This window comes from Chiloscyllium plagiosum, unplaced genomic scaffold (assembly GCF_037043375.1).
Source record: "Chiloscyllium plagiosum isolate Xiang-an unplaced genomic scaffold, Cpla_swu_hap1 HiC_scaffold_28, whole genome shotgun sequence".
In the NCBI taxonomy this organism is placed as follows: Eukaryota; Metazoa; Chordata; class Chondrichthyes; order Orectolobiformes; family Hemiscylliidae; genus Chiloscyllium; species Chiloscyllium plagiosum.
This window is the reverse complement of record NW_028270166.1, coordinates 827,861-849,520: the sequence shown is the minus strand read 5'-3', so window position 1 is coordinate 849,520 and position 21,660 is coordinate 827,861. Positions and strand designations below refer to the sequence as shown.

General features: G+C 56.6%; 1 protein-coding gene across 2 annotated transcripts in view; it reads right to left on the bottom strand.

The window, feature by feature from the left end:
* Positions 1-390: 390 nt before the first annotated feature.
* Positions 391-21,660, bottom strand: part of klhl26 (kelch-like family member 26) — an 88,443-nt gene continuing 67,173 nt past the window's right edge. For both annotated transcript variants that reach the window (XM_087975862.1, XM_087975861.1), the window contains exons 2-3: positions 9,941-10,123; positions 391-6,728 (exon numbers count right to left, since the gene is read on the bottom strand). In XM_087975862.1, the coding sequence (XP_087831988.1) occupies positions 5,165-6,728; positions 9,941-10,122 (1,746 nt within the window). In that variant the 5' untranslated portion in view covers position 10,123 and the 3' untranslated portion in view covers positions 391-5,164. The remainder of the gene's footprint in view (positions 6,729-9,940; positions 10,124-21,660) is intronic.

Sequence of the window (21,660 nt, the reverse complement as noted above, 5' to 3'; positions counted from 1 at the left end):
ACTATCATGTATACACTCAACAAACTCCTCATGGCTATCCTGACTGAGTTGGTTCGACCAATCTACATGCAGATTAGAACACCCCATGATAACAGCCGTACCAGTTTTGTAGGCATTAGTTATTTCCTCGTTTATTGCCCGCCCCAATGTGATGTTATTATTTGGTGGCCTATAAACTACGCCTATCAGTGACTTTTTCTTCTTGGAATTCCTAATTTCCACCCAGATGGATTCGACTTCATGCTCCATAGAACCTATATCATCTCTCAGCATTGTCCTGATGTTGTCCTTGAATGCGAGAGCTATACCACCTTCCTTACATTCCTGTCTGTCCTTCCGAATAGTCTGAAAGTAGCACAGCAGGTGATAAAACAGGAAGCTGACAAGAAATCAAAATAATCATACTTTTGCTAGTGGAGATAAAGTGTTAGTGCTACTTCCAATGGCAGGTGAACCTTTAAAGGTGAAGTTTAGAGGGCCTTAACAAATCAAAAGAAGATTGAGTGAGGTAAACTATTTGCTCAGATCACCAGATAGAAAGAAATCTCTCAATGTCATATGAATATACTCAAAAGGTGTTTTGATAGGGAAGGAAAGTAAAAGGAGAATGTGTTTCTGATAGTAACAGGGTGAAGAACCAAGCTCAAATGAATCTGAACTAGGCATTCTTCCAATTAAATTGGACAATGAGGAATATCTCAAAAATTTGAATAAAATATTATTTACCTTCCAGAGAAAAATCAAAATGACCTGAAAGAAATATTACAATTACATGGGGAGATTTGTGGGTATAAGCTGGAAAGTACTGGTTATGCATAATGTACATGTAAGAAATGCTGTTCTAATTAAGCGACATCCTTATAGACTTAACCCTGTAAATTTGGCATAGTTTAAAAAAGAATTTGAACACATATTCAAAGACAATATAATTGAAGTGAGTTACAGCAGATGGAACTCACTCATAGTAAAGTTGCCAAAACCTGGAGGTACCCAACGATTATGTGCAAATGATTGCAAAGTCAATGCAGTTACAAAGTCTGATTCATACCCTATTGTGCGTTTGGAAGACTGCATTGAGAAGGAGGGAGAAGAAACTTATATTTCATTGTGGACTTATTCAAAAGGATACTGGCAGTTACCTTTATCCGAAAGAATGAAGAAAATTTCCACTTTTGCAATACTGAATGGACCCTACCATTCGAAGTCATGCCATTTGGTATGAAAAATGGGCCAGGCACATTTCAAAGATTAACCAATAAAGTCATTTTGAGATTACCCAATGGTATGATGTACATCAATGACTTGGTGATTTTAGTCACACATATAAGGAACATTTGAAGCATCTGTCAGAAATATTTGATCAATTTCAGGAGTTGAGCTTTGCGATAAACCTGGCTAAGAGTGAGTTCACTAAAGCCCAATTATGCTCCTGGGCCATTTCATTGAAAATGGAAAGGTAGCCCCACAAATTTGAAAACAAAGGTTATTGGGAGTTTCCTATACTACTGACGAAGAGGAAAGTACTAGCATTCTAGGATTGAGTGGCTTTTATCAGAAGTGCATACAGATTTTAGCAGTATGGTTGCACTGCTGACTGATTGTAGAAGTACAGAAAATGTCAGTGGATGCAAGATTGTCAGAAGTCACTTGACAGCATGAAAGTGTGCTAACCACTGCCCCAATGTTAGCCACAATTAATCAGGCAAAGCCATTCAAGGTGGCTATTGATGCTAGTGATGTGGGTGACGGTGCTGTACTCTTGCAAGAAGGCGAGAAGATAGAAAGACCTACTGGGTAATTTTGCCACAATTGCGAAGGAGACTTTGAGCTTGGTGATGGTGTTACAATATTTCAACGTTATATTGCCAGTAATGGGTCTGAGACAACTATATATACTGATCATAACCCATTAAAGTTTCTGGAGAAATTTAAGGACAAAAATTCTACTGTTTAGATGGAGCTTATTATTACAGCCAATTTGAAAATTATACATGTGGTAGGACGAGAAAACATAATTGCCGACGCATTATCACGACTTTATGAAGGAAGATGAAGGGGTTTGGTGGCAGAAAAAAACTGACTGAAATGGACTGTAGTAGTGATGTTTTCATACTGAGCATCAATGTAATGTATTGTAGTGAAATAATAGCATAAGACTCAAGGTTTTCAAAAATGAATCCATTTTTGTATATTGATGAAGGTTTTTTTTTGGGGGGGGAAATGTGAAGTGTGATGATGTTTTGTCCTGGCTTTTTTGAAGCAAGGTTTTAAGGCAGAGATACCAAATTGCCTATTTGAATCCAATAGACAGCTTGAGGCGCTTTGGGTTTTTTTTTAAGTTAGAACAAAGAAGCAGCCTGAATGGGTGGGATCAAGTTCCCACAGAACTAGGCCTTTTAGTTTTATTTTCTCAGTAGCAGGTGATGGAGTCTTGAAGTTGGATGTGGAAGCTGTTATTCTTCTCTCTGTTACAGCTAAAATCTGGGGTTCTCCTCCTGCTGCTAGAATTACAAATGAGACAAATCAGTTTTATTGAATTTGCCTTTGCCAAGGATGTTTATAAGATGTTACTATATTGGAACAGTTAATTGGTAGTTAATGTATCTATTATTTTGCTAAGCATTTCGGTATTTTTGTCTGTATTTTAACCATAGTGCAAAAATGAAATTTGGTTTGCTTAACATCAAGTAGTTTGACCAATTGAATTCAATCTGGAACGCAACACCTTACACTTATCTTTAAGAAAAGAAAAAATTGGTGTCGAGACCATTTTCTGAATATATTTTGAGGGGGTTTGGTCTGAACCATAACACTACCAAATTCATCTGGCTCCATGTACAAATTTTCCCCTTGGTCCCTCCTTTCCCCTTATTCTACAAGTATACAAAGGAGAAGAGAACATCTCAGGATTCTCCCTAATCTTTCCTGCCAATGTTTTTTTTTCCAATTTCCCTCTTTGCACTCCTTGTGGATTTCTTAAGAATCCAACCCGTCCGCCCCACTTTCTATCCCCCACTTTCTATCCCCCACAAGGGCCTCCGTTGATTCGTTCCCTTTGTCCTTGTTCTTTGATTATCTCTTCCTTTTTATCCAGTTTGGAATATTCCTTGACATTCAGGATTCTCTTGGCTTGTTGCTCCTACATTTCACTCTAATGGGATCATGTGGTCTCCCTGATTTCTTGTTGAATACCTCTCATTCTTCTGTTGTAGATTTACCCTTAAGTGGTTGTTTCAGACTCAGCTGATATCTGTGCAGAGAATTCCACAGGCTCACTGGGGTCTGGGTGAAGAATGTTTTTAATCCCCATATCCTTGAACTGTGATCTCCAGGTTCTGGATTCCCCGGTCCTTTCTATGTTTACCCTGTCTAGTTCCATTTGAATCAGTAAAGCTTTGCACAGTCAGGGAGAGGAGATCACATCCAGAGTTAGACACAGCTTAAGTACGTATCTTGGGGACTTTGGAGGCAGCGTGGAAGAGAACAGTAAACCTTTCTTTTCTTTCTCTATTTTAAAAGTTTAAAATTCAGAGGTCTAGCTAAAAGGGCAGTAAGATAACTGACTCAGCTGGCTGAGGGACAGTCATCAGTCAATCACTTGAAAACAGAACAGAGTTTCAATAGGTGTTGATTACTTAACTAATGTGGGTCATGTCAGCTCTATTTAAGAGAGGGCTTGTTGAAAGCTCACAATCAGTAAGCGAAGGAAAGATCACATCTGGAAATGAGACATGGCACAAGTGAATATATAGGTCAGGGACTTTAAAGGGCAGCATGAGAAGCAGTGCTTTCTGCTTTCTTTTTTTTGGCTCATTTTTGGTTGTCTTTTTAACAGGATAAATTGAAGGCCAGGTACAAGGGCCTAGCACAAAATTGTGACGTCACAGGAAAATCGGTAATTCATTGGTTGGTAAAATAAGGCAACCAAAACTGTACAAGAATTCTCCAGGTGTGGTCTCACTCAGGCCATGTACAATTGCTCCTGTACTCAATTTCTCTCCCTATGTAGACCAATGTACCACTTGCATCTGCACTCTCCTGCATGCCACTGATGTACAAGGACACCCAGGTCTCATTGCATCTCCCCCTTTCCCAATCTATTACAATCCGATAATCTGCTTTCCTGTTTTTGCTACCAAAGTGAATAAGTTCAATTTTATCCACATTATACCCATCTACCATGCGTCTGTCTACCCACTCAACTTGTCCAAATCACACTGAAGCAAATTCCTCATTGTTCACCCACCCAGCTTTGTACTGTCTGCAAATGTGGAAACAAAATTTAGTTGCCTTATCTAAATCATGTATATTGTGAATAGTTGGGGTCCAAGCATGTTTTCTTGAGGATGGCTGTAACCAATGGTGGGGCTTTAGGCGATGTTCATCACAGAGGCTTCATGCAGAAATAACATTTAGGAATACAGTGATGTTTCACATTCAATCACTTTAAACTTAATTGCAGAAAGAAAGATTGAAAGGCGGTGCATGTCTGATGAAAGGTCTTTGACCTGAAACCTTAACTGTTTCCCTCCATTGATGCTGTCTGGCCTTGTTGGTTTCCTAGCAATTTTGCTTTAAATTCAGGATTTCCAGCATCTGCATTTTGCTCCTGTCCTGACTTGAAGAGTTCATCATATGCTGAGCATGAAAAGTCAGCTTTGTTTTTAATCCACATTCAACAGAATCATTGTTGGAACTGAATGTCTCATGGATCTTGGGAGAGTTTGCCTTTACAAAAGATTCCAATGCTCAGCAATTCAGTGCACTACTGTTGCCAGTTTTAGCAGTGAAGGCAAGAAACTCATATCAAAGCTTGATTATTAGATCCATGCATGACAACAGGGGTACTGGAATACTTTACACATATGGGACCAATGGTTTGGGATGGGTGGGGCCATACTGCATGCAGAATGATAGCTGGCTGGAGTCTTTTATCTGCAATTCTGATATGCTTCATTTTGCTTTCACTATTTGAAGCATGTGGAGAGGATTCAAATATTTAAGCATCAACATAGGTTTTTAGTACAGCTGTATGGAACACGTTTGAATGGATGAGTTTAAATATATTTCAAATCAAACAGGTCACTTGAATAGCCATCACTGAAGGTCCCTGGCACCTCCATTCTGTCCTGCAGCAGTGTCTCTGCTATCATTGCCCTATGAGCTATGGGAGGACAAGGGGGGCACAGGCAACACCAGCCAATGATTCAGGGAAATGCAGGTCCCTCTCCCACTCATCTGTGCCAATATTATAAACTTGCACAATACTGGTCACATTGTTCAAGTGCCAGTTATATCCTCCCACCACATAAATCTTTCTTTGCAACACACAGCAACCAGCTTCAGACTGGCCAGTCCTCATTGGACTGACACTTGTCCACTGATCAGTTTCAGGAATGTAATATTCAACTGCTAGGACATCAAAACAGTGGTCAACATGGTCCATACGGCCACCGATTGCGTAAATCCGTCCATTCGCTCCAACCATTGAATGAAGGACCCGTGGCTCATTCATTGGGGTTTTGAATTCCCAGAGGTCAGTTTCAGGAGTGTAGCAGAGAAGAGATTTCTTATCCTCAATGGTGATACCATAGCCTCCAGAGATATAGAGTTTGCCTCCACTGGATGTTCCCGCATGTCCCCAAGTCCGCCGTTTCAAGCAACACACATTTGTCCATTCATTCCGTCGTGGGGAATAACGCTCGACTGTGGACAGGCTCCCAGATCGATTACGGCCTCCAGTGGCAAATAACATTCCCTGCAGCACATCCAGTTGGAACTGAATGCGACCTTCCTGCATAGACCGAATCCGTAGCCAGTGATTGAGATGGGGATCGTAACGGAAACACCAGCTGACTGCTCCTTCCCCACTCCTGTACTGCAGATGCTGACCTCCCACCACATATACAAAGTTATCCAAGACAGCAATGCAGGCATGACTACAGCCTATCTCCATCTCTGGTCTCTCTATGAACTGACGTGCATTCCCATCAGCAAGAGCAAAGACTTTGTGGCTCACTGTCCGATCATTGTCAGTGTATGGAGTGCCACCAAAGGCAACAAGGGAGACAGTGTCTGAGCGGATTCTGGTCCGAGCTGACTGCATCTCATGTTGGCGGAATGGCAGGACCTGGTAGTTGAAGGCTTCTAACAGGTAGCGACGACACAAAGGATCTTCCACCATTACAGCCTGCATCTGGACATTGTCCACTAGTTCAGAGGACTTCATCAGGGGAAAGCGGATATGACACAGAACCAGGTGGGCATTGGCTCGTCGAGACTCATCATACTGCAACCATCTGATGGCAGCATGGAACAGGTCAACTTCACTGCAATTTTTCAGTTTGTTGCTTTTCAGAAAGAAGATGAGTCTTTCAAGGGGCAGCTGTAGGAAATCCTCCTCCTGAGCAATTTGCAGGAAGTGAGCAAAAGTGAAAACGTCCACTGATTCTTTCAGAGAGGACAGGCTGAAAGTGGTGGCCATCTGCCCAATGTTAAGGCAAGTCTCCACACTTATAGCTGACTTCAAGAACTGCTCACACAATTCCACCACAGGCACAATCTGCAGGAAGACTGCAGCTCCCAGCACATCCTGAATACAGTCAAGGTCCAAGGTTACCTCAGCACTATATGCAAAATCAATGATGTGTTTCAGGCCCCTGGCAGACACACCCTTCAACTCAATGATATCCTGGCCTGCTTCCCGCATTCCCCCGGTGAACATTGCCCTAGGGATGGAAGAAACACAGGAATCAAACAGACAGATTATCTTGTCCTTATCACAACAGTCATGTGTGATCCTGCTGTGTAAAAACTGGCTACAGATTTCCTGCATTACAACTTATTAACTCTGTTTAATTTATGCTCCATAGAGAAAATCCAGGTTTCTCAAATGTCTGTACATAACTGACATTCTACACCCTATATAAAAGCAAAATACTGCAACTAAGGGAAATCAAAACAGAACATGGGCTCTCATAAAGGTTATAGACCTGAAATGTTAATATGGTTTCTATCATCAATAGATGTAGCCAGACCTGTGAGTATTTCAAGTGAGTTTTATTTTTTATTCCTCTACCTAGTGAATTTTCTCTGTACCATTTTCAGAACCCCGACATCCTTCCTCAAGATTGGTGTCCAGAATTTGCAGAGTAAATCCAGTTGAGTTACAGACTTTAACTCTGCACTCTGTTCAGTTGTTCTCTCTATATTCCTGTTCATGTAAAGGTGTGAATCAGAGAACAGTTACAGGAAAGATGGATGCCATTCAGCCCATTTGACCTATGCTGACTCTCTGCAAGCATATCTCAAACCAGTTCAACCTTTTCTTTTTGTTCATTCACAGGATGAGGGCATTGCTGGCCAGGCCTGCATTTATTGCCCATCCCTGACAGCAATTGAGTCAACCATATTGCTGTGGGTCTGGAGTCACATGTAGGTCAGACCAGGTAAGGATGGCAGCTTCTTCCCTTAAAGGACATTAGCGACGCAGATGGATTTTTCTGACAGTCAACAATGGATTCACAGTCATCATTATTCTCTTAATTCCAGATATTTACTGAATTCAAATCCCACCATCTGCCAACTCCACTGCCTTTTCTTGTAGCTCTGCCAACCTTTCTCTCTCAAGAAAATAATCCAATTCTTTTTGAAAGCCAATGCTGAATCCGCATCAACTCTTCCCTACGACAGAGATTTCTGGATCCTAACCACAAGCAACATGAAACAAACCTTTTCTGCATGTCACCACTGTCAAATAAGACAATCACCACAAATCAATCTTACCGGCTTCATAAGGAATAGGAGAAAGAGTATGGCCATTCAGTACCTCAAACCTGTTGTGCTATTCAGTCAGATCATGGATGGCCTTCGCTCCTATCTCTGTCAAGCCTTCCAGCAAACTTCTACGGAAATCAACAGCTGTCTAATTAGCTGTGAATAGATCCTTTTGCCAATGGAAACACTCTCTCCTCATACTCTCCCCAAGCTCCTCAAGATTTTGCACAGCTCTGTTAAATTCCCTCTGAACATTCTGCAAGCTTATTCACAAATACCTGAAGGTGGCAGGGCAAGTTAATAAGTAGTTAAGGAAGCATACGGGAAACTTGCATTTATGGGTAGAAGAGCAGGGAAGTTTTAGATTATATTTTTAGATTACATTACAGCGTGGAAACAGGCCCTACGGCCCAACAAGTCCACACCGACCCGCCGAAGCGCAACCCACCCAGACCCCTACATTTACCCCTTACCTAACACTACGGCCAATTTAGCATGGCCAATTCACCTGACCTGCACATCTTTGGACTGTGGGAGGAAACCGGAGGAAACCCACGCAGACACGGGGAGAACTTGCAAACTCCACACAGTTGCCTAAAGCGGGAATTGAACCCGGGTCTCTGGCGCTGTGAGGCAGCAGTGCTAACCACTGTGCCACCGTGCCGCCCTGTTATGTTGGAGTTGTACAGAACAGTTGGAATATCTGTGCACTTCTCGTTGCCACACTATAGAAAGGATGTAATTGCAATGGAGAAGGTGCATAGGAGACTCACGAGTAAGTTGATGCAGAGGGAGCACTTCAGCTATGAGGCTAGAGAGTTCAGGTTTATTTGGAGCACAGAAGGTTGACAAGGAAGCTGATGGAAGTGGTATAAGATTATGAAAGACATGAGCAGGCTGATAGAAAGCAGCTGACCTTTTAGTTGAAGGGTCAGTAAGAACTTTAAGATGAAAGGCAGGAGGTTTAAAGGGGATTTGAGGGAATGGCTTTTCATCCAGAGAGTGGAAAGGCTTCAGAAATGCACTGCCTGGGAGGGTAGCTGAGGCAGGGAGGGTAGCTGAGGCAGGGAGGGTAGCTCAGGCAGGGAACCTCACTGCCTGGGAGGGTAGCTGAGGCAGGGAGGGTAGCTCAGGCAGGGAACCTCACTGCCTGGGAGGGTAGCTGAGGCAGGGAGGGTAGCTCAGACAGGGAACCTCACTGCCTGGGAGGGTAGCTGAGGCAGGGAGGGTAGCTGAGGCAGGGAACCTCACTGCCTGGGAGGGTAGCTGAGGCAGGGAGGGTAGCTCAGACAGGGAACCTCACTGCCTGGGAGGGTAGCTGAGGCAGGGAGGATAGCTCAGGCAGGGAACCTCACTGCCTGGGAGGGTAGCTGAGGCAGGGAGGGTAGCTCAGACAGGGAACCTCACTGCCTGGGAGGGTAGCTGAGGCAGGGAGGGTAGCTCAGGCAGGGAACCTCACTGCCTGGGAGGGTAGCTGAGGCAGGGAGGGTAGCTGAGGCAGGGAACCTCACTGCCTGGGAGGGTAGCTGAGGCAGGGAGGGTAGCTCAGGCAGGGAACGTCACAACCTTTTAAAAAATACTTGGATGAGCACTTGAAATGTCATAACATTCAAGGCTATGGGCCTAGAGTAGGAAGGTGGGACTAGATTTAGTGTAGTTTTCGCAGTACAGAGTCAATGGGCCAAAATGCCTCTTCTATTCTGCATGATTTCATGAGAACTGTCCCATTTCTCTCATTTATCTCCTCACTCCTAGAACCATTTTTGAGAATCTTTTCTGAACCCTCTATAATGCATTTATATTCTTACTAAAGTGTGGTGCCCAAAATTAGACAACATTCCAGTTGAAGCTGACCTAAGTCAGAGGTTAACAGCACGGAAACCCAAGACCCTTTGGTCCTGTTGTTCTTTATAAATTCAAAATCACTCAGATCCTGTGTAAAACCAAACAAAAAAAACTCACCCAGCATGACTAATTAACTCTAACGCTTGGGATGATCCTCCGACACACACAGCCCAGAGGCAAAACCTGATCTCTTGGGAATGGATGTACTCACCACAACTCTCACCTTCATCTAGGGGGTTGAACCAGAACTACTCAAATCTAAGCAAATGGTTTTTAGAATTTAAAACAACTGCAGCTAAAAAGGGAGAAAGCAACTCACCGAAAATAATCGCTGCATGCAGCCAGCACAGCCCGATGAACTTGAAACATCGCTGTATTCACCATCAGCACCACATCCAGGAGCTGCTCACGAGCACGAAGCATTTCCAAGCCACGGAGGAGAGTGGCACTGTGCCCTGGGGCTGTAAATGTGTGACGCTGGGCAGTGCGCTTCTCAGCCATACTGTGGACAGAAGCAGGAGGAAGGCAGAATACTAATATTAAAACAAATATTGAATGGAGAGACATGACAGGGCGGGATGGGAGCATATTCTGAAAGTAAACTGAATTGGGGGAGGGGTGAGAAGGGGGTCGAACCGAGAAGGGAGGGGAGGAAAGAGGGTGTGGGGGGAGGAAGAGAGACGGGGGGGAAGAGAGACGGGGGGGGAAGAGAGACGGGGGGGGAAGAGAGACGGGGGGGGGGAAGAGAGACGGGGGGGGAAGAGAGACGGGGGGGTAAGAGAGACGGGGGGGTAAGAGAGACGGGGGGAAAGAGAGATGGGGGGAAAGAGAGATGGGGGAAGAGAGATGGGGGAGGGAAAGAGAGATGGGGGAGGGAAAGAGAGATGGGAGGGGAAAGAGAGACGGGGGGAGGAAGAGAGACAGGGGGAGGAAGAAAGTCGGGGGAGCAAGAGAGACGGGGGGGGAGGAAGAGAGACGGGGGGGGGAGGAAGAGAGACGGGGGGGGAGGAAGAGAGACGGGGGGGGAGGAAGAGAGACGGGGGGGGAGGAAGAGAGACGGAGAGGGAGGAAGAGAGACGGGGGGGAGGAAGAGAGACGGGGGGGAGGAAGAGAGACGGGGGGGAGGAAGAGAGGCGGGGGGAAGAGAGACGGGGGGAGGAAGAGAGACGGGGGGGGAGGAAGAGAGACGGGGGGGGGAAGAGACGGGGGGAGGGGGGAAGAGACGGGGGGAGGGGGGAAGAGACGGGGGGAGGGGGGAAGAGACGGGGGGAGGGGGGAAGAGACGGGGGGGGCGAAGAGACGGGGGGGGGAAGAGACGGGGGGGGGGAAGAGACGGGGGGGGGAAGAGACGGGGGGGGAAGAGACGGGGGGGGGAAGAGACGGGGGGGGGAAGAGACGGGGGGGGGGGAAGAGACGGGGGGGGCAGAGACGGGGGGGGGAAGAGACGGGGGGGGGAAGAGACGGGGGGGGAAGAGACGGGGAGGAAGAGACGGGGGGGTGGGGAAGAGACGGGGGGGTAAGAGACGGGAGGGGGGAAGAGACGGGGGGCGGAAGAGACGGGGGGGGAAGAGACGGGGGGGGGAAGAGACGGGGGGGGTGAAGAGACGGGGGGAGGGGAAGAGACGGGGGGGGAAGAGACGGTGGGGGGCGGGAAGAGACGGGGGGGGAAGAGACGGGGGGGGGAAGAGACGGGGGGGGGAAGAGACGGGGGGGGGGGAAGAGACGGGGGGGGGAAGAGACGGGGGGGGGAAGAGACGGGGGTGGGAAGAGACGGGGGGGGAAGTGACGGGGGGGGGAAGAGAGACGGGGGAGATGAGAGACGGGGGGGGAAGAGAGAAAGGGAGGGAAGAGAGACGGGGGGGGGGAAGAGAGAAAGGGAGGGAAGAGAGACGGGGGGGAGGAAGAGAGACGGGAGGGAAGAGAGACGGGGGGGAGGAAGAGAGATGGGGGAGGAATAGAGACAGAGGGAGGAAGAGAGACGGGGGGGGAAGAGAGACGGGGGGGAAGAGAGACGGGGGGGGAGAGAGACGGGGGGGAAGAGAGACGGGGGGGGAGAGAGACGGGGGGGGAAGAGAGACGGGGGGGAAGAGAGACGGGGGGAAGAGAGACGGGGGGGAAGAGAGACGGGGGGGGGGAAGAGAGATGGGGGGGGAGAGAGACGGGGGGGAGAGAGACGGGGGGGAGGAAGAGAGACGGGGGGGGCAAGAGAGACGGGGGGGGGGGGAAAGAGAGACGGGGGGGGGGGAAAGAGAGACGGGGGGGGGGAAAGAGAGACGGGGGGGGGAAAGAGAGACGGGGGGGGAAGAGAGACGGGGCGGGGAGGGAAGAGAGACGGGGCGGGGGGGGAAGAGAGACGAGCGGGGGGGGAAGAGAGACGAGGGGGGGGAAGAGAGACGAGGGGGGGAAGAGAGACGGGGGGGGGGAAGGGAGACGGGGCGGGAAGAGAGACGGGGGGAGGGCGAAGAGAGACGGGGGGAGGGCGAAGAGAGACGGGGGGAGGGGGAAGAGAGAAGGGGGAGGGGGAAGAGAGAAGGGGGAGGGGGAAGAGAGAAGGGGGAGGGGGAAGAGAGACGGGGGAGGAGGAAGTGAGACGGGGCGAAGAGAGACGGAGGGAAGAGAGAAGGGGGGGAAGAGAGACGGGGGGGGGGAAGAGAGACGGGGGGGGGGGAAGAGAGACGGGGGGGGAAGAGAGACGGGGGGGGGAAGAGAGACGGGGGGGGGGGAAGAGAGACGGGGGGGGGGGAAGAGAGACGGGGGGGGGGAAGAGAGACGGGGGGGGAAGAGAGACGGGGGGGGGGGAAGAGAGACGGGGGGGGGGAAGAGATACGGGGGGGGGGAAGAGAGACGGGGAGGGGGAAGAGAGACGGGGGGGGAAGAGAGACGGGGGGGGGGGAAAGAGAGACGAGGGGGGGGGGAAAGAGAGACGGGGGGGGGAAAGAGAGACGGGGGGAGGGGGAAGAGAGACGGGGGGGGGAAGAGAGACGGGGGGGGAAGAGAGACGGGGGGGGGAAGAGAGACGGGGGGGGGAAGAGAGACGGGGGGGGGAAGAGAGACGGGGGGGAAGAGAGACGGCGGGGGAAGAGAGATGGGTGGGAAGATAGATCGGTAAAGGGAGAAGAGGGGGAAGAGAGGGGGGGGGGAAGAGAGACGGGGGGGGGGAAGAGAGACGGGGGGGAAGAGAGACGGGGGGGGGGAAGAGAGACGGGGGGGGGAAGAGAGACGGGGGGGGGAAGAGAGACGGGGGGAGAAGAGTGACGGGGGGGGAAGAGAGACGGTGGGGGGGGGAGAGAGACGGGGGGGGGAAGAGAGACGGGAGGGAAGAGAGACGGGGGGGAGGAAGAGAGATGGGGAAGGAACGGAGACGGGGGGGGAAGAGAGACGGGGGGGAAGAGAGACGGGGGGAGGGGGAAGAGAGACGGGGGGAGGGGGAAGAGAGACGGGGGGAGGGGGAAGAGAGACGGGGGGAGGAGGAAGTGAGACGGGGCGAAGAGAAACGGGGGCGAAGAGAGACGGAGGGAAGGGAGAAGGGGGGGGAGAGAGAGGGGGGAAGAGAGACGGGGGGGGAAGAAAGACGCGGGGGGGAAGAGAGACGGGGGGGGGAGAGAGACGGGGGGGGAAGAGAGACGGGGGGGAGAAGAGAGAGGGTGGGGAAGAGAGACGGGGGGGAAGAGAGACGGGGGGGAAGAGAGACGGGGGGCAAGAGAGACGGGGGGGGGGAGAGAGACGGGGGGGGGGAAGAGACACGGGGGGGGGAAGAGAGACGGGGGGAGGGGAAGAGAGACGGGGGGAAGAGAGACGGGAGGGAGAAGAGAGACTGGGGGGAAGAGAGACGGGGGGGGAAGAGAGAAGGGGGGGGAAGAGATACGGGGGGGGGAGAGAGACGGGGGGGAAGAAGACGGGGGGGAAGAAGACGGGGGGGAAGAGAGACGGGGGGGGAAGAGAGACGGGGTGGGGGGAAGACAGACGGGGGGGGGGGGGAAGACAGACGGGGGGGGGGAAGACTGACGGGGGGGGGGAAGACAGACGGGGGGGGGGGGAAGACAGACGGGGGGGGAAAGAGAGACGGGGGGAGGGGGAAGAGAGACGGGGGTAGAGGGAAGAGAGAAGGGGGGAGGGGGAAGAGAGACGGGGGAGGGGGAAGAGAGACGGGGGAGGAGGAAGTGGGACGGGGCGAAGAGAAACGGGGGCGAAGAGAGACGGAGGGAAGAGAGAATGGTGGGGGAAGAGAGACAGGGGGGGAGAAAGACGCGGGGGGGAAGAGAGACGGGGGGGAAGAGAGACGGGGGGGGAAGAGAGACGGGGGGGGAAGAGAGACCGTGGGGGGAAGAGAGACCGTGGGGGGAAGAGAGACGGGCGGGGGAAGAGAGACGGGGGGGAAAAGAGACGGGGGGGGAGAGAGACGGGGGAGAGGAAGAGAGACCGGGGGGGTAGAGAGACGGGGGGGAAGAGAGACGGGGGGGGAAGAGAGACGGGGGGGGGGGGAAGAGAGACGGGGGGGGGGGGAAGAGAGACGGGGGGGGAAGAGAGACGGGGGGGGGGGAAGAGAGACGGGGGGGGAAGAGAGACGGGGGGCAAGAGAGACGGGGAGGGGAAGAGAGACGGGGGGGGGGGAAGAGAGACGGGGGGGAAGAGAGATGGGTGGGAAGATAGATCGGGAAAGGGAGAAGAGGGACGGGTGGGAAGAGAGACGGGGGGGGGAAGAGAGACGGGGGGAAAGAGAGACGGCGGGGGAAGAGAGATGGGTGGGAAGATAGATCGGGAAAGGGAGAAGAGGGACGGGTGGGAAGAGAGACGGGGGGGGAAGAGGGACGGGGGGGGGAAGAGAGACGGGGGGGGAAGAGAGACGGGGGGGGGGGAAGAGAGACGGGGGGGAAGAGAGACGGGGGGGGAAGAGAGACGGGGGAGCGAAGAGAGACGGAGGGAAGAGAGAGTGGTGGGGGAAGAGAGACGGGGGGGTGAAGAGAGACAGGGGGGGAAGAGAGACAGGGGAGGGAGAAAGACGCGGGGGGGAAGAGAGACGGGGGGGGGGAAGAGAGACGGGGGGGGAAGAGAGACGGGCGGGGAAGAGAGACCGTGGGCGGAAGAGAGACGGGGGGGGGAAGAGAGACAGGGGGGGGAAGAGAGATGGTGGGGGAAGAGAGATGGGGGGGGAAGAGAGACCGGGGGGGGTAGAGAGACGGGGGGAAGAGAGACGGGGGGGGGGGGGAAGAGAGACGGGGGGGGGGGAAGAGAGACGGGGGGGGGGGGAAGAGAGACGGGGGGGGGAAGAGAGACGGGGGGGGAAGAGAGACGGGGGGGGGGAGAAAGAGAGACGGGGGGGGAAGAGAGACGGGGGGGGGAAGAGAGACGGGGGGGGGAAGAGAGACGGGGGGGGGAAGAGAGACGGGGGGGGAAGAGAGACGAGGGGGGAAGAGAGACGGGTGGGGGAAAGAGAGATGGGGGGGGAAGAGAGATGGGGGGTGATGAGTGACGGGGGGGGCAGAGAGACGGGGGGGAAGAGAGACGGGGGGGCGAGTGAGACGGGGGGGAAGAGAGACGGGGGGGGAAGAGTGACGGGGGGGGAAGAGTGACGGGGGGGGAGAGAGATGGGGGGGGAAGAGAGACGGGGGGAGAAGAGTGACGGGGGGGAAGAGAGACGGGGGGAGAAGAGAGACGGGGGAGAGGAAGAGAGACGGGGGGGAAGAGAGACGGGGGGGGAGAGAGACGGGGGGGAGAGAGACGGGGGGGGAGAGAGACGGGGGGAGAAGAGTGACGGGGGGGGGAAGAGAGACGGGGGGGGGAAGAGAGACGGGGGGGGGGAAGAGAGACGGGGGGAAAGAGAGACGGCGGGGGAGGAGAGATGGGTGGGAAGATAGATCGGGAAAGGGAGAAGAGGGACGGGTGGGAAGAGTGACGGGGGGGGAAGAGGGCCGGGGGTGAAGAGAGACGGGGGGGAAGAGAGACGGGGGGGGGAAGAGAGACGGGGGGGGAAGAGAGACGGGGGGGGGAGAGAGACGGGGGAGAGGAAGAGAGACGGGGGGGAAGAGAGACGGGGGGGGGGGGAGAGAGACGGGGGGGGGAAGAGAGACGGGGGGGGGAAGAGAGACGGGGGGGGAAGAGGGACGGGGGGGGGAAGAGAGACGGGGGGGAAGAGAGACGGGGGGGGAAGAGAGACGGGGGGGAAGAGAGACGGGGGGGTGAGAGAGAGACGGGGGAGAGAGAGACGGGGGGGAGAGAGACGGGGGGAGAAGAGTGACGGGGGGGGGAAGAGAGACGAGGGGGGGGAAGAGGGGGGGGGGGGGGAGAGAGACCGGGGGGGGAAGAGAGACGGGGAGAAAGAGAGACGGCGGGGGAAGAGAGATGGGTGGGAAGATAGATCGGGAAAGGGAGAAGAGGGACGGGTGGGAAGAGAGACGGGGGGGAAGAGGGACGGGGGGGGGGAAGAGAGACGGGGGGGAAGAGAGACGGGGGGGGAGAGAGACGGGGGGGGAGAGAGACGGGGGAGAGGAAGAGAGACGGGAAGGAAGAGAGACGGGGGGGGGAGAGAGACGGGGGGGGGAGAGAGACGGGGGGGGGGAAGAGAGACGGGGGGGAAGAGAGACGGGGGGGAAGAGAGACGGGGGGGAAGAGAGACGGGGGGGAGAGAGACAGGGGGGGGAGAGACGGGGAGGGGGAAGAGAGACGGGGGGGGAAGAGAGACGGGGGGAGGAAGAGAGACGGGAGGGAGGAAGAGAGATGGGGGGCAGGAAGAGAGACGGGGGGCAGGAAGAGAGACGGGGGGCAGGAAGAGAGACGGGGGGGGGAAGAGAGACGGGGGGGGGAAGAGAGACGGGGGGGGGGGAAGAGAGACGGGGGGGGGAAGAGAGACGGGGGGGGGGGAAGAGAGACCGGGGGGGGTAGAGAGACGGGGGGGGAAGAGAGACGGGGGGGGGGGAAGAGAGACGGGGGGGGGGGAGAGAGACGGGGGGGAGAGAGACGGGGAGGGGGAAGAGAGACGGGGGGGGAAGAGAGATGGGGGGAGAAGAGTGACGGGGGGGGAAGAGAGGCAGGGGGGGTAGAGAGACGGGAGGGAAGAGAGATGGGGGGGAGGAAGAGAGATGGGGAAGGAACGGAGACGGGGGGGAATAGAGACGGGGGTGGAAGAGAGACGGGGGGAGGGGGAAGAGAGACGGGGGGAGGGGGAAGAGAGACGGGGGGAGGAGGAAGTGAGACGGGGCGAAGAGAAACGGGGGCGAAGAGAGACGGAGGGAAGGGAGAAGGGGGGGGAGAGAGAGGGGGGAAGAGAGACGGGGGGGAAGAAAGACGCGGGGGGGAAGAGAGACGGGGGGGGGAAGAGAGACGGGGGGGGAAGAGAGACGGGGGGGAGAAGAGAGGGGGGTGGAAGAGAGACGGGGGGGGAAGAGAGACGGGAGGGAAGAGAGACGGGGGGGGAGAGAGACGTGGGGGGGGAAGAGACACGGGGGTGGGGAAGAGAGACGGGGGGGGAAGAGAGACGGGGGGGGAAGAGAGACGGGGTGGAGAAGAGAGACTGGGGGGAAGAGAGACGGGGGGGAAGAGAGACGGGGGGGGGGAAGAGATACGGGGGGGAAGAAGACGGGGGGGAAGAGAGACGGGGGGGGAAGAGAGACGGGGGGGGGGAAGACAGACGGGGGGGGGGAAGACAGACGGGGGGGGGAAGACAGACGGGGGGGGAAGAGAGACGGTGAGAGGGGGAAGAGAGACGGGGGTAGAGGGAAGAGAGAAGGGGGGAGGGGGAAGAGAGACGGGGGAGGGGGAAGAGAGACGGGGCGAAGAGAAACGGGTGCGAAGAGAGACGGAGGGAAGAGAGAATGGTGGGGGAAGAGAGACGGGGGGGAAGAGAGACGGGGGGGGGGAAGAGAGACGGGGGGTGAAGAGAGACCGTGGGGGGAAGAGAGACCGTGGGGGGAAGAGAGACGGGCGGGGGAAGAGAGACGGGGGGGGAAAGAGACGGGGGGGGAGAGAGACGGGGGAGAGGAAGAGAGACCGGGGGGGTAGAGAGACGGGGGGGAAGAGAGACGGGGGGGAAGAGAGACGGGGGGGGGGGAAGAGAGACGGGGGGGGGGGAAGAGAGACGGGGGGGGGAAGAGAGACGGGGGGGGGAAAGAGAGACGGGGGGGGGAAGAGAGACGGGGGGGGGGGAAGAGAGACGGGGGGGGGGGAAGAGAGACGGGGGGGGAAGAGAGACGGGGGGGGGAAGAGAGACGGGGAGGGGAAGAGAGACGAGGGGGGAAGAGTGACGGGGGGGGAAGAGAGACGGGGGGGGGGAAGAGAGACGGGGGGAAAGAGAGACTGCGGGGGAAGAGAGATGGGTGGGAAGATAGATCGGGAAAGGGAGAAGAGGGACGGGTGGGAAGAGAGACGGGGGGGGAAGAGGGACGGGGGGGGGGAAGAGAGACGGGGGGGAAGAGAGACGGGGGGGGAAGAGAGACGGGGGGGGGAAGAGAGACGGGGGGGCGAAGAGAGACGGAGGGAAGAGAGAGTGGTGGGGGAAGAGAGACGGGGGGGTGAAGAGAGACAGGGGGGGAAGAGAGACAGGGGAGGGAGAAAGACGCGGGGGGGAAGAGAGACGGGGGGGGGAAGAGAGACCGTGGGGGGAAGAGAGACGGGGGGGGGAAGAGAGACAGGGGGGGGAAGAGAGATGGTGGGGGAAGAGAGACGGGGGGGGAAGAGAGACGGGGGGGGGAAGAGAGACGGGGGGGGAAGAGAGACGGGGGGGGAAGAGAGACGGGGGGGGGAAGAGAGACGGGGTGGGGGAGAGAGACGGGGGAGAGGAAGAGAGACGGGGGGGAAGAGAGACGGGGGGGGAAGAAAGACGCGGGGGGGAAGAGAGACGGGGGGGAAAGAGAGACGGGGGGGGAAGAGAGACGGGGGGGGGGAAGAGAGACGGGGGGGGGGAAGAGAGACGGGGGGGGGAAGAGAGACGAGGGGGGAAGAGAGACGGGTGGGGAAGAGAGACGGGGGGGAAGAGAGACGGGGGGAAGAAAGACGGTGGGGAAGAGAGACGGGGGGGGGAAAGAGAGACGGGGGGGAAGAGAGATGGGGGGAGATGAGTGACGGGGGGGGCAGAGAGACGGGGGGGAAGAGAGACGGGGGGGGAGTGAGACGGGGGGGAAGAGTGACGGGGGGGGAAGAGTGACGGGGGGGGGGAAGAGTGAAGGGGGGGGGGGGAGAGAGATGGGGGGGGAAGAGAGACGGGGGGAGAAGAGTGACGGGGGGGAAGAGAGACGGGGGGAGAAGAGTGACGGGGGGGTAGAGAGACGGGGGGGGGAAGAGAGACAGAGGGGAAAGAGAGACGGGGGGGGGAAGAGAGATGGGTGGGAAGATAGATCGGGAAAGGGAGAAGAGGGACGGGGGGGAAGAGAGACGGGGGGGGGAAGAGAGACGGGGGGGGGAAGAGAGACGGGGTGGGAAGAGAGACGGGGGGGAAGAGAGACGGGGGAGAGGAAGAGAGACGGGGGGGAAGAGAGACGGGGGGGGAGAGAGACGGGGGGGAGAGAGACGGGGGGGGAGAGAGACGGGGGGAGAAGAGTGACGGGGGGGGAAGAGAGATGGGTGGGAAGATAGATCGGGAAAGGGAGAAGAGGGATGGGGGGGAAGAGAGACGGGGGGGGGGAAGAGAGACGTGGGGGGGGAAGAGATACGGGGGGGAAGAGAGACGGGGGGGGAAGAGAGACGGGGGGAGGAGAGACGGGGGAGAGGAAGAGAGACGGGGGGGAAGAGAGACGGGGGGGGGGAAGAGACACGGGGGTGGGGAAGAGAGACGGGGGGGGAAGAGAGACGGGGGGGGAAGAGAGACGGGGTGGAGAAGAGAGACTGGGGGGAAGAGAGACGGGGGGGAAGAGAGACGGGGGGGGGGAAGAGATACGGGGGGGAAGAAGACGGGGGGGAAGAGAGACGGGGGGGGAAGAGAGACGGGGGGGGGGAAGACAGACGGGGGGGGGGAAGACAGACGGGGGGGGGAAGACAGACGGGGGGGGAAGAGAGACGGTGAGAGGGGGAAGAGAGACGGGGGTAGAGGGAAGAGAGAAGGGGGGAGGGGGAAGAGAGACGGGGGAGGGGGAAGAGAGACGGGGCGAAGAGAAACGGGTGCGAAGAGAGACGGAGGGAAGAGAGAATGGTGGGGGAAGAGAGACGGGGGGGAAGAGAGACGGGGGGGGGGAAGAGAGACGGGGGGTGAAGAGAGACCGTGGGGGGAAGAGAGACCGTGGGGGGAAGAGAGACGGGCGGGGGAAGAGAGACGGGGGGGGAAAGAGACGGGGGGGGAGAGAGACGGGGGAGAGGAAGAGAGACCGGGGGGGTAGAGAGACGGGGGGGAAGAGAGACGGGGGGGAAGAGAGACGGGGGGGGGGGAAGAGAGACGGGGGGGGGGGAAGAGAGACGGGGGGGGGAAGAGAGACGGGGGGGGGAAAGAGAGACGGGGGGGGGGAAGAGAGACGGGGGGGGGGGAAGAGAGACGGGGGGGGGGGAAGAGAGACGGGGGGGGAAGAGAGACGGGGGGGGGAAGAGAGACGGGGAGGGGAAGAGAGACGAGGGGGGAAGAGTGACGGGGGGGGAAGAGAGACGGGGGGGGGGAAGAGAGACGGGGGGAAAGAGAGACTGCGGGGGAAGAGAGATGGGTGGGAAGATAGATCGGGAAAGGGAGAAGAGGGACGGGTGGGAAGAGAGACGGGGGGGGAAGAGGGACGGGGGGGGGGAAGAGAGACGGGGGGGAAGAGAGACGGGGGGGGGAAGAGAGACGGGGGGGGGAAGAGAGACGGGGGGGCGAAGAGAGACGGAGGGAAGAGAGAGTGGTGGGGGAAGAGAGACGGGGGGGTGAAGAGAGACAGGGGGGGAAGAGAGACAGGGGAGGGAGAAAGACGCGGGGGGGAAGAGAGACGGGGGGGGGAAGAGAGACCGTGGGGGGAAGAGAGACGGGGGGGGGAAGAGAGACAGGGGGGGGAAGAGAGATGGTGGGGGAAGAGAGACGGGGGGGGAAGAGAGACGGGGGGGGGAAGAGAGACGGGGGGGGAAGAGAGACGGGGGGGGAAGAGAGACGGGGGGGGAAGAGTGACGGGGGGGGGGAAGAGTGAAGGGGGGGGGGGAGAGAGATGGGGGGGGAAGAGAGACGGGGGGAGAAGAGTGACGGGGGGGAAGAGAGACGGGGGGAGAAGAGTGACGGGGGGGTAGAGAGACGGGGGGGGGAAGAGAGACAGAGGGGAAAGAGAGACGGGGGGGGGAAGAGAGATGGGTGGGAAGATAGATCGGGAAAGGGAGAAGAGGGACGGGGGGGAAGAGAGACGGGGGGGGGAAGAGAGACGGGGGGGGGAAGAGAGACGGGGTGGGAAGAGAGACGGGGGGGAAGAGAGACGGGGGAGAGGAAGAGAGACGGGGGGGAAGAGAGACGGGGGGGGAGAGAGACGGGGGGGAGAGAGACGGGGGGGGAGAGAGACGGGGGGAGAAGAGTGACGGGGGGGGAAGAGAGATGGGTGGGAAGATAGATCGGGAAAGGGAGAAGAGGGATGGGGGGGAAGAGAGACGGGGGGGGGGAAGAGAGACGTGGGGGGGGAAGAGATACGGGGGGGAAGAGAGACGGGGGGGGAAGAGAGACGGGGGGAGGAGAGACGGGGGAGAGGAAGAGAGACGGGGGGGAAGAGAGACGGGGGGGGAGAGAGACGGGGGGGAGAGAGACGGGGGGGGAGAGAGACGGGGGGAGAAGAGTGACGGGGGGGGGAGAGAGACGGGGGGGGGGAAGAGAGACTGGGGGGGAAGAGAGACGGGGGGGGGAAGAGATACGGGGGGGAAGAGAGACGGGGGGGAAGAGAGACGGGGGGGGAAGAAAGACGCGGGGGGGAAGAGAGACGGGGGGGAAAGAGAGACGGGGGGGGAAGAGAGACGGGGGGGGGGAAGAGAGACGGGGGGGGGGAAGAGAGACGGGGGGGGGAAGAGAGACGAGGGGGGAAGAGAGACGGGTGGGGAAGAGAGACGGGGGGGAAGAGAGACGGGGGGAAGAAAGACGGTGGGGAAGAGAGACGGGGGGGGGAAAGAGAGACGGGGGGGAAG